This window comes from Acipenser ruthenus, chromosome 19 (assembly GCF_902713425.1).
Source record: "Acipenser ruthenus chromosome 19, fAciRut3.2 maternal haplotype, whole genome shotgun sequence".
Lineage (NCBI taxonomy): Eukaryota > Metazoa > Chordata > Actinopteri > Acipenseriformes > Acipenseridae > Acipenser > Acipenser ruthenus.
In genome coordinates, this window is record NC_081207.1 from 20,593,156 (window position 1) to 20,605,478 (window position 12,323).

At 37.4% G+C, this 12,323-nt stretch overlaps 1 protein-coding gene across 4 annotated transcripts in view; it reads left to right on the forward strand.

The window, feature by feature from the left end:
• LOC117424307 (centrosomal protein of 89 kDa-like) overlaps window positions 1-12,323 on the forward strand; it is a 123,713-nt gene that overhangs the window by 44,272 nt on the left and 67,118 nt on the right. For all 4 annotated transcript variants that reach the window (XM_034040531.3, XM_058992583.1, XM_058992582.1 and 1 more), the window contains exon 18: window positions 4,215-4,304. In XM_034040531.3, the coding sequence (XP_033896422.3) occupies window positions 4,215-4,304 (90 nt within the window). The remainder of the gene's footprint in view (window positions 1-4,214; window positions 4,305-12,323) is intronic.

Below are 12,323 nucleotides of genomic sequence, written 5' to 3' on the forward strand. Positions count from 1 at the left end.
TTTCTGCCAATTCTGAGCTGATGGCACTGCTGGACATCTTCCGATTGCGAAGGGAAGTAAGCATGATGTGTCTTTCATCTGCTGCAGTAAGTTTCCTTGGCCAACCACTGCGTCTACGGTCCTCAAAAAAAACATAAACTGACCACATCTATAGGACATGATAATATTGCTAGAGTTTGTGCATTAGCTTTTCACTGTTGGAGGCCAGTGATCACATTCACTTTGATGGTCCCAGTATATGAAAGCACCTCAGAATTTGGCACAGTTGGCACTGGCGGCCTGTGCAGGCAATCCTAAAAGAGGCTTAGGACTAGAAGGGCCTGGGGACTGAACTGCTCCCTCCCTCGCCCACTAAGACAAAGGTTGGTCCCTCCAGTCCAAGCGAGCATTATGAAGAACAGAAGTTGGACATTCTATCAGAAGGCAATAAATATAATAGAATTGTGTGGTATATATTGATAAGACATTTCAGTTTGAATATTTACACAATTCTAAACATTTTGGTTCATGTTTAATTGATTTAAACTCTAAACCAAGGGTGTCCAACGGCTGGCTTTTGAGCCTTATAGGCCTCAACGAGCCCCAGTATGACTCTTTTGGTTTAGAAGTGGAGTGTCCCATTCAGGGCTCTTAGTGGGTTGGAAAACACTACAAGGGAAATCGGTAGTCTTTGGTAGAAGCAAGTAGTCGAAATGCAAATAAATAGATGTTGTTTTTAAACATGACACATATTTACTGAGCACAAACATATTGAAGCTGTGTCTTATTCAGTCTGGTTAAACCTTATCTCTGTCAGCTGTTTAGTTTATGTTGAGGTATTTTGCTCAAAAGATCCATCTGTCCAATGTTTCAGGTGGTTCATAGCTTGGAGGCTCGTTTTAAACTCTACTGTATGTAAAATCTTATATTTTCGGATGAATCATCTCATATTGTGTTGCTTTTAGCTTGGTGACAAATGGTCCTGGAACCTTGCAGAGTAAAATAACCAGGTTAGGATTTTCATTCCACATCGCATCCAAGTTTGTTTCGGTCACTTGTTCACTGATGAATAAATTGCTGAGGCAGCACTGGAGGGCAGCCAATAACTGTGGACATATTGTTGTTGTATAACTCCTCTAAGTAGTATCTAAAACCGTTAATGTCCTGTCAGTATATTTTTAGGTTCGTATTACTATGCAACCTTAAAGAAGTGATGAGCAAGACTTTCAGATCATTTTTCCACATTAGGATCATTATGTCTGAGAGTTTATTTTTGTTTTTTATTGGCTTTGCCACGGTTCAGAGGATTCAGATAGAGCGCCCCTTGTGGTAAATCTCAATACAGCAGATGTAAAATGTATAAACCTAATTTTCAGTGTATTATTATTATATGTAGTAGAAAAACTAGCAGTTAAGGAGCGAAGCTGTTAGATCCACCGCTGTTAAGATCATTAAAATCGACCCCAGCAGTGATATACTATCAGGAAAAAAAATACTCTACCACAGAAAAACCTGCGTATCTTCAAAATAAAATAAAAAAATAAGAACAAGCGTAACGTACAACGTTGCTAACCGTTCACATTTCTACATGTAATTAATTACAGTGAAACCTCCTTAATATCACTCATATATTAATGCCACTTATTCTCACCATATTGTAATGGAAGTCAATGGGGACAAGCTCCAGATAATATCACTTTAGTTATTACCACAGTCCACTTTTTATATCATTCACATTTAACAGACCTACATTACAACTGATTTCCTTCCCACTTAAATAGTGAGACTTATTTTTATTTTTGCGTGTAAACCAAACCATTATTCCTTGCTTGGTCAGGAATGTCTCATTGTACCTTCATTTTCATGCCACTTATGATTATCAACACTCGCACCTGCCCTTGACATCTTAGAATTATATATTAAGATTTACCTTTGAAAACCTATATATGTCAGCTAAAATGTTAGTAGATTTGCTTTAGCCCCATGGGCTCCATCCACCAGCCATGGATCCATTCTGTTATCTGAAAGCCAGCTGGTCATTTGTATTAATTGATGTCAGGTTAGTGTAATGGGATGGTTTGGATTCAGCTCCACTACTTCAGTGTGTGATGTCTCTAGGAATAGACTCTATACCCAATTAAAGAACTCAGTTTTCCAGGAAATTTCAAAAGGGAGCATAACGTTTTTGAAGCTGAAACATATTAAGTTCAAAGCAGATTCATTTTACTAACAAAGACTAGGACTAGAGCAGACACGCTGGAGTCATTCCATTAGATAGAATATCTATCTGCAACAGTTTTAGCATAAAAAAAAACAAAACATGCAGACTCAAATAAAACACAAAACAAAAAGATGCTCAACTGAGTCACCAAATGATATACCTCTTAGCAGGATGTCTTGGTACATTTACACAAAGCATTCACATGGCTCCATGCACCACCTTGCTCTCCCCTTTTCTAATGAGAGCTGGTCCCCCCTTTTATATACAGTCAGGCTAGTTCAAAGAGAGAATTAATTAAAACACTGCCTAATCGGGCTCCCGAGTGGCGCATCCAGTAAAGGCGCTCCTCGCAGGATGTGCCCTATAGCCTGGAGATCGCAGGTTCGAATCCAGGCTATGTCACAGCTGACCGTGACCGAGAGTTCCTAGGGGGCGGCGCACAATTGGCAGAGCGCTGCCCGGGTAGGGAGGGCTTAGGTCGGCAGGGGAATCCACGGCTCACCGCGCATCAGCGACCCCTGTGGCCGATAGGGCGCCTGTGGTTCTGCAGCGGAGCTGCCAGATCTGTGTTGTCCTCCGGCACTATAGGTCTGGTGGCATTGCTGTGGATCTGCAGTGCGAAAAATGACGGCTTGGAAGGAGCACGTTTTGGAGGACGCGTGTTCCAGCCTCCGTTTCCCGAGTCGGCGGGGGGGTTGCGAGCGGTGAGCCGGGGATACAGATAATAATTGGGCATGCTAAATTGGGGTGAAAACCGGGCCACGACTAAATTAAAAAAAAAAAATAAAAAAAAAAAAACACTGCCTAATCAGTGCCTATTCACCCCATTGATTTTTCACATTCTAATCTTAGAGAGACTATGAACAACTGGTGATACAGAACACTATAACCCTATATCTGCTGGATATAAATACAAACAAACTGTTTATAACATTATATTATTTACACAAGTCACATATCTGTATTGTTTAGAGAATGCTGTCCTCTGTGCAGGGTACGAATAACATGTCTTAAAAAAAACAAACGAAAAATTAGGAAGACCAATCGTAGGGTGAATGTTTCTGGAGGGATTCATTTCTCAGTACTGCCTTCTTCAGTAGAGTTAGAACTCATTTGATTTACTTTTTGTATAGTTCATAGTTTGTGCCAGTTTTTACTGGTGTTCTCATTGGTTGTCAGTCGATGCTGCCAGTGTCCCATGGGCCACGAGTATGTGGATGTTTTCTGAATCCCTCCATCTGCACATCTCGGTTCCGCTGTTTATTTTTAGTTACAGCAGCTGTTCATTCAATTGAGAAGCCTGGGATGCATTTTTTGTATAAGTGAAAAGGTTAAAAGGTATCCAGTTGTTTCTTTTCTGATTAGTACAGTTAATCTCTAGAGACATGCAGATGGCACTTTTTAAAATGACATTGCAAAACATATTAACAAGGCTTTTTGTTTTTTATTCAAAATTGTCCTCTTAGTAACTACAGTATATCAATTTTGTTTTCTTCCCAAAATGCAGTCAATTACAGGTGTTGCATTTTATTATGTGTGTGTCATCATAACAGTATTAATTACATAAAGAGTATTGATAGAACGATAGAAAACCATACAGATAAGGATAATAAGATATTACACAGGTAGGAAAGTATATATTCTGAAAATGTGGATGGTATAAAGTACCCTTGTGGTCGCTTTCATCTAATCAAATTTCCAAATACCAAATACTTTTTCCTCCCACTAGTGACAGTATCAATTTTTGTGGAATAAAATTGAAATAGTAACAAAATGTGTACCAGATGTTTTACCCACAGGCTAGTTATTACAAGGTAATTAAAGCAGTTGGCTCTGTCTCATAGGGTATAAGAACATTTAACATTGTGCTGCATGCATGAATGTAATACCTTGGATAGGGAACGTCATTACAGTTGCAGTGTTTTTCTCATCAGTTTAATTTTGGTTTCATTTCTCTTCCACTCAATCCTTCATTCACAGTCCCATAACCCTTCCTCTGCCTTTTATGCCACAGGCCAAAAACCTGGAAACCGACAAGCAAGATGTGTTCAACAAGATTATAGAAGGGACCGTCCGAATGGGCAAGCTGGAAGAGAAAGTCAAGGTAAGAGTGAGAAGAGAGAGGCAATCCGGCATTATCAAGACAGAGGGTGACCTTGCAGGCAATGTAATGTCTAGTCGTGACTAAATAGATCTGGTGATTATTTCTGTCTGCCTTTGACTAATCAACTCATTTAAAATCTCTAGAGACCCGACATGTTCTTTCTGAACTTCCTTTATATCGACTGTGAGATTGCTGGAGTCTGCTTCTGTACTACAATGTTAAAATATATTGGTCAGGAGAATGAACACATTTTAAATCGGCAAGCTAGTGTGAAACATGTTTTTTATCAATATTTATACATATAGTGCTCCCTCAATATTTCACCAGTCACTAATTCACTAATCTGCGATAACCAATGGTGACAGTAAATTGTAAAACTTCCATATGTTAGTGCCTTTCACTAATTTACTATTTACAATATTTCACTTGTTTTTTAGTGTGCAAGTTAAATGGTAAAACAAAGGGAGCACTTTTTCATTGTGTGTGTATTTTAAAATGTAGTATTCATGTTTACTGAACATACAGCTTTAAACAACAGTGGTGGACATTATATAAAACATTATGAAAGTGCTGGCTTTTTACTAAATTGTAAAAAATCAGTGCAAGCCTTTTGTTAAACTGTCGGATTTTCTTTCAGTTATTTTGTATTTTCAAAAACTTTTAAAGACTTATTTATGGAAACCGGTGGCCTTCATAGCAATAAGCAGGGTACTGTAATTGTGCAATAGTGCTACCATAGCATTTTGTTTGTTAAAGTGGATTCTTGAAAAATCAAATATGTTTCCCTTTCTTACCAGTGGAGTTTTGCACTCCTCTCTAGTTAAGGACCCAGGAAACAGGATCCCCATACATTTGTTTCTTTTTTGGACAATTATCATTTAATTTTTAATGCACATGAATTTTTCAAAACACAAAATGTTAGTCATTCATTTTTAATCCAAAGAAGTTTAAAGATCCAGTAGAACGATTTCTAAATAATATTAAAAAGGTTAACTATTTAAAAAAAAAAAAAAATCAATATCTATTGCATTGGGAATGGATACAAGAAGATATACATGTGATAAACATCTATAAATGAGATAAATATACTGACAGCTTGTCGTCTTGTTTCAGTCTCAAAATCAATCCAGTGATTTAATGTTAGTTATATTGTGCAATGTGATCTTTGTTATTTATGAGACTTTGAAAACCTATTTTTATTTAAGCTCGACAGCATCTTTAAAGTTTTGTAAAATCACACAATGATTTCTGTGAAAATGCAGTTAATCGTTCGGTTTCAGATATTGGTGCAGAAATATTTTAATGGTTATTTAAATAGCCATCCTCTTACTCTTAGTATTTTTTTTTTTTTTTTTTTTTAAGCAGCCAGCAAGCTCATTTCAATACACTCCCGGGTGTGTAATTTGTGGCTAATTAGTTTAACTTGCCATATGGTGTTATATACGTATTGCTACTTTTATATTGAATTATTATTATTATTATTATTATGATGTTTTGGCATTTCTTTCTTTCTTTCTTTCTTTCTCTCTTTCTCTCTTTCTCTTTATTTATCTTTCTTTTTTTACTCACTGTTCCAGGCTCTATTTATTGACGTTGCTGATGTGCTTGCAAACTCTCGCTGCTCTGTCTACTGTCTGGGCTAAATCCCACCATAACTGAACAGCTACGAAATTACCATTTTACACACAATTGTAAATTCATATTGAATAAATAAACTAAATGGAAATGCATGGCACACTGCGGAATAAGCATGTATCTCTGTGTTAATCGCGTTCTAAAAATGATGTTCTTGATCACCCGAGTGCCTTGCATTTCATTTTATTTTGTTATCACTTTCATTTGGAACAGACAAGTAGTTAAAAAAACACAATAGTTTACTTGTTTTATGTATGGCTACCAAACATACATGAAATGGAAAAAGAATCTTCATGTAGTCTATTTTGGTGGCCGGTAATGAGTATTAATGGATGCATTATTTGCCACTTTGAAAGTAATTACCATATTATATATGAGTGACAACAATAGGTTGGCACTTTGATTGACAGTAATGCTGCACCTGCTATAGTCTGGAAGAATAATGCAAATCGACAGGAAAATGGCTTATTCTCAGTGTAGTGGAAACACTAAAGAAGAAATGTTTTTCGAGGGATTTGAAACGTCTGATAACCTATCGCTCATTTCAAGAGTGGTTGTGATGTGCTGAGGCTTTGCAGGTTGTATGCTGATGTGTGAATAAGAACTTGTAATGAAAATGACTTCTGTAGGGATATTGTCCCCAGTTACTGTCAAAAGCAATACAGAGTGCTATGCTGAAGTATTGTTATTTTAAGTTTCTACTTCAAAATCTAAACTGTGCCATCAGTAATGGTTCTTGTGCAAGTTCATTACCCAGCTACAGTACATTTGTTATTTGTTAAACTATAAGAGACATAGACTTGCATGGACTGATGATTTGTATGGCATTCTTTTTCAGTTTTCTAGTTGTGATATATGTTAACAGTAGTGTAGATTGTGATCCTAATGTGGATTTGTTTTATTGAAGTTGAAGTTCTCCTTAAAGCTGCACGAAACTATTATCAATCCTTGTCAATTTAATCCATCAGTCATTGAGGCTTACAGGCTGGTAAATGCAGGTTTTCCTGTAAAAACAATCTGAGTTATAATGATAGGAAACAATGTCTTTATAAAGCGGTCTCAATAAGTATTGATAACCTACAACTATGGCCAAAAGTTTTCCATTACCCTATAGAATGAAAGGCGAATGAAACCTGCTGAATAATGATACGTATACTTAACGAAAAACTGAGAATTTAAAATTTGACATTTTGAAATCGAACATGAAATACTGTACTACGAGTATGGCTTCCGGTAGACTTATGCAATATCATTTTGTAGTTTTGTTTAGATATTTTATTTAACATAATGTAATCAATTAGGTTAATATAGTTTTTTATTTTTTTTTCTCAATCCTAAAATTATAGGTGATGCAAAACTAATTTTTATGAACTGAGAAGGCATTTGTGTTTTATTATTATTATTATTATTATTATTATTATTATTATTATTATTATTATTATTATATATTAATTTATCAGACCCCTTTAGCCAAGGTGACTTACAAGTATTACAATACGTTACATGTTTTCCCTTAGATAAGTTTTAGTTTAATAGAGGAATTTCAAAAATACTTTACAAAGCACCAGGTCTGAAGAAAGCAGTTTTGGACATGTAGCTCACCTGCTGGGTGCCATGACAGAGATACGGTTTCTGTGACATATCCTCTAGATCTGTTTGACCATTGAAAGTTAATTAAGTATTTACTGAGCTAGTAACAGTACATCCAGAAAACTAAATGATTGATTAGGCACCCTAAAATCTCCTTTAAAATTAAGGGTTTCAAAACTGAGGGAAATGAGGCACTGAACATGGCTTCCTGGATAAAATACTCAAGATCATTTTAATATTGTAGCTATTCCTTCTGCGCTGCTTATGGGCTCAATGATCCCGATTGCACTTGCTCAGGAGCCTGTTTGAACTTGCTGCAGCCCCCACCTCTGAGACCTCAGCATGGTGCTACACCAGGAGCCAGGATTCGAATCAGGGAGCTCACCCTGTCTTCAACATGCTAGAGCCTTTACTAGATGAGCAACGGAGGACCCAGATATTATTTAATAATGTATAATGCGCCATGTGACTGACTGCTTTGATGAACAACATACAAATGCCTGTTGGCAGACAATGGCATTGTTGGAAATTAGTATCCGCTATTCTGCAGAAAGGTCTCTTTGTGTAAATCAAGATGTTAATAGTACCTATAGAAACAAGATTATTCATTGAAGTGCTGTAGAGCCGCCTGTCACAATTGATGTATTCTTGATTTAAATTGCAGCAATTTGTTGAAGAGCAAGTTTGCTAGACAGCGTTGTAGATTATGCTTGCCAATACTCTTTTTCTAATTAGCAGCAATGTGTACAGTGATTGGCATTAGGAATTAAACATGCTGAAATCCTAAAGAAAAACCACCACCTGTGATTAGAGTGACCTCTATTTGAACGTAAACTGTGATACTGTAGATGAGTTGGACAGACCACTCCTATAGTGGCAATTGAAGCTGAAACATGGTGGTGTGTGTGTGTATATATATATATATATATATATATATATATATATATATATATAATATATATATATATACACACATATGTATGTGTATATATTGCTGTGCAAAAGTTTTAGACATGTTGCATTTTTCTACTCTGATGCATTATGAGCATCAACAATTTACTCAAAGCCTCTACTAGTGTTTTCTACTGTTATAACAACCTTGACTTGCATAAAGAAGGAAAAACATTGAGTGAAATAGCTTGCATCACTCGATTTTCAAGGTGTGGTATCCGAAGCATAATCAACAAGTACAGAGAAACATCATCTGTAATTGACAAACCCAGGACTAGAAGACCCAAAAAGCTGTCTAACAAGGATGAGCAATACTTGAAGATAATATCCTTAAGGAATAGAAAGAAGATGTTGAATTGACAACAGAACTGTCACAGGTGTCGTTGCCCATCAAATCAACAGTACGAAGGTCACACTTGAAATCAGGACTTAAAGGATGTGTTGCAGTAAGAATACCTCTGTTAAGAAAGGGGAACTAGACTAAGACACACAGACATTGGACTATGGAACAATGGTGAAAGGTGCTTCGGACTGCTGATGGATGGACAACGACACCTGTGCCTTCTGCCAGTTCTCTTGTCAATTCAATGCTTGTCTTCTTTCTGTTCCTTAAGGACATTATCAAGTCCAGTGAATAACCTGAAATGGTACAAAGGTAAGCGGTAAACTGCCAGAGGTTAAAAAAAGTTTAGGTTACCAAAAACTGAAAAATAATTTACATTTCAGAGTTATACAAAAAGGCCTTTTTCAGGGAACAAGTAATGGGTTAACAACTTACAGCTGTTCTGCAGCAATGGAAGTAAATTAAGCCTTGAAAGTTGATGCTAACAATTCCTACAGGTGTCCCAACTTTTGTTGATTACTTACAAACCCCCTGTCTGTATAAAAGCAGTGTTGGAACAGACTGTGTTACTACACCCTCTTAAGCATTATTTGGACAGTATTGTACTGCAGGAAGTAGTATATTGCTCTCATAATGGCGAGAAAAAGGCAATTAACAAAGGAAGACAGACAGACCATCATAACCCTTAAAAGTGTAGGTCTTTCCTTTAGAGAAATTGCAAAGAAAGCCAAGGTGTCAGTGAGTACAGTTTCCTACACCATCAAAAGGCACTTGGAAACTGGAGGAAACTGACAGGAAGAGGTCTGGCAGACCCAAAACCACAACAGAATCAGAAGACAAGTTTCTGAGAGTCAACAGCTTGCGTGATAGGCAGCTCACAGGACAACAGCTTCAAGCACAGCTTAACACTGGTCGAAGTAAGCAAGTCTCAGTTTCAACTGTGAAGAGAAGACTTCGAGCTGCAGGTTTGACAGGTCGAGTGGCAGTAAGAAAGCCATTGCTAAGATGGCAAAATAAGAAAAAGAGGCTTGCCTGGGCCATGAAGCACCGCCAGTGGACTATGAAGACTGGAAGAAGGTCTTATGGACCGATGAATCAAAATTTGAAATCTTCGGTTCATCACGCAGGGTTTTTGTACGCCGTCGAGTAGGCGAAAGGATGGTTCCTCGGTGTGTGACACCAACTGTCAAACATGGAGGAGGAAGCGTGATGGTCTGGGGCTCTTTTGCTGGATCTAGAGTCGTCGACTTGCACATAGAGAGTGGCACCCTGAGCCAAAACTGCTACCACAGCATTTTGCAGCGCCATGCAATACCCTCTGACCCAAAACATACCTCCAGGCTATGTCAGAACTACCTTAGAAGAAAAGAACAAGACGGTAGACTTCAAATCATGGAATGGCCAGCACAGTCTCCAGACTTAAACCCCATCGAGCTGGTTTGGGATGAACTGGACAGAAGGGTGAAAGCAAAGCAACCTACAAGTGCAACACATTTGTGGGAACTTCTGCAACAGTGTTGGGAAGAACTTTCCGAACAATATTTGATTTCCATTGTAGAAAGAATGCCACAAGTGTGTTTGGCTGTTATATCTGGAAAAGGTGGCTACTTTGATGAGTCAAAAATTTAGATTAAATTTTGTTAATCAAAACGATTCCATGATTTCTTTTTTTTATCTCCAATTGTTTATTTGTTCTATGCTTTACATTGAGACATTAAACTGCGTAAATTTCAATAAAAACTGGAAAAATGGAGGTGTTCTAAAACTTTTGACCGGTAGTGTATATATATATGTATATATGTATGTATGTATGTGTATATATGTGTGTGTGTATATATATATATATATATATATATATATATATATATATACATATACATGCTCAAATTTGTTGGTACCCTTACAGCTCATTGAAATAATTCTTCATTCCTCCTGAAAAGTGAATTATTGCTTATTCTACAAAGATATTCTAAAATGGCCTGGACACATTTGTTGGTACCCCTTAGAAAAGATAATAAATAATTGGATTATAGTGATATTTCAGACTAATTAGTTTCTTTAATTAGTATCACACATGTCTCCAATCTTGTAATCAGTCATTCAGCCTATTTAAATGGAGAAAAGTAGTCACTGTGCTGTTTGGTATCATTGTGTGCACCACACTGAACATGGACCAGAGAAAGCAAAGGAGAGAGTTGTCTGAGGAGATCAGAAAGAAAATAAAAGACAAGCATGGTAAAGGTAAAGGGTACAAGACCATCTCCAAGCAGCTTGATGTTCCTGTGACAAAAGTTGCAAATATTATTAAGAAGTTTAAGGTCCATGGAACTGTAGCCAACCTCCCTGGGTGCGGCCGCAAGAGGAAAATCGACCTCAGATTGAACAGAAGGATAGTGCGAATGGTAGAAAAAGAACCAAGGATAACTGCCAAAGAGATACAAGTTGAACTCCAAGGTGAAGGTACGTCAGTTTCTGATCGCACCATCCGTCGCTTTTTGAGTGAAAGTGGGCTCCATGGAAGAAGACCCAGGATGACTCAACTTTTGAAAGAATAACATAAAAAAGCCAGACTGGAATTTGCTAAAATGCATATTGACAAGCCACAATCCTTCTGGGAGAATGTCCTTTGGACAGATGAGTCAAAACTGGAGCTTTTTGGCAAGTCACATCAGCTCTATGTTCACAGACGAAAAAATGAAGCTTTCAAAGAAAAGAACACCATACCTACAGTGAAACATGGAGGAGGCTCGGTTATATTTTGGGGCTGCTTTGCTGCGCCTGGCACAGGGTGCCTTGAATCTGTGCAGGGCACAATGAAATCTCAAGACTATCAAGGCATTCTGGAGCGAAACGTACTGCCCAGTGTCAGAAAGCTCTGTCTCAGTCGCAGGTCATGGGTCCTCCAACAGGATAATGACCCAAAACGCACCTAAAAGCACCCAAGAATGGATAAGAACAAAACTTTGGACTATTCTGACGTGGCCTTCTATGAGTCCTGATCTGAATCCTATCGAACATCTATGGATAGAGCTGAAACTTGCAGTCTGGAGAAGGCACCCATCAAATCTGAGACAGCTGGAGCAGTTTGCTCAGGAAGAGTGGGCCAAACTACCTGTTAACAGGTGCAGAAGTCTCATTGAGAGCTATAGAAAACGTTTGATTGCAGTGATTGCCTCTAAGGTTGTGCAACAAAATATTAGGTTAGCGGTCCCATCATTTTTGTCCATGCCATGCCGTTTTCATTTGTTTTATTATTTACAATATTATATATATATATATATATATATATATATATATATATATATAAATAACACCATGTTTCAGCTTTAATTGCAGTGAGGAAAAAACGATCTTTCTGTCATGTTTGCCTCTAGAAGCATAAAACATCTTGCAGATTCAAGAACATTGTGGTCCCAATGGAACTCGGAGTTATGGCTGACATTTTGTTTTCTTGCAGTCCAACACCTATAGTTAAAGTGATGATAACTAACACAATAATA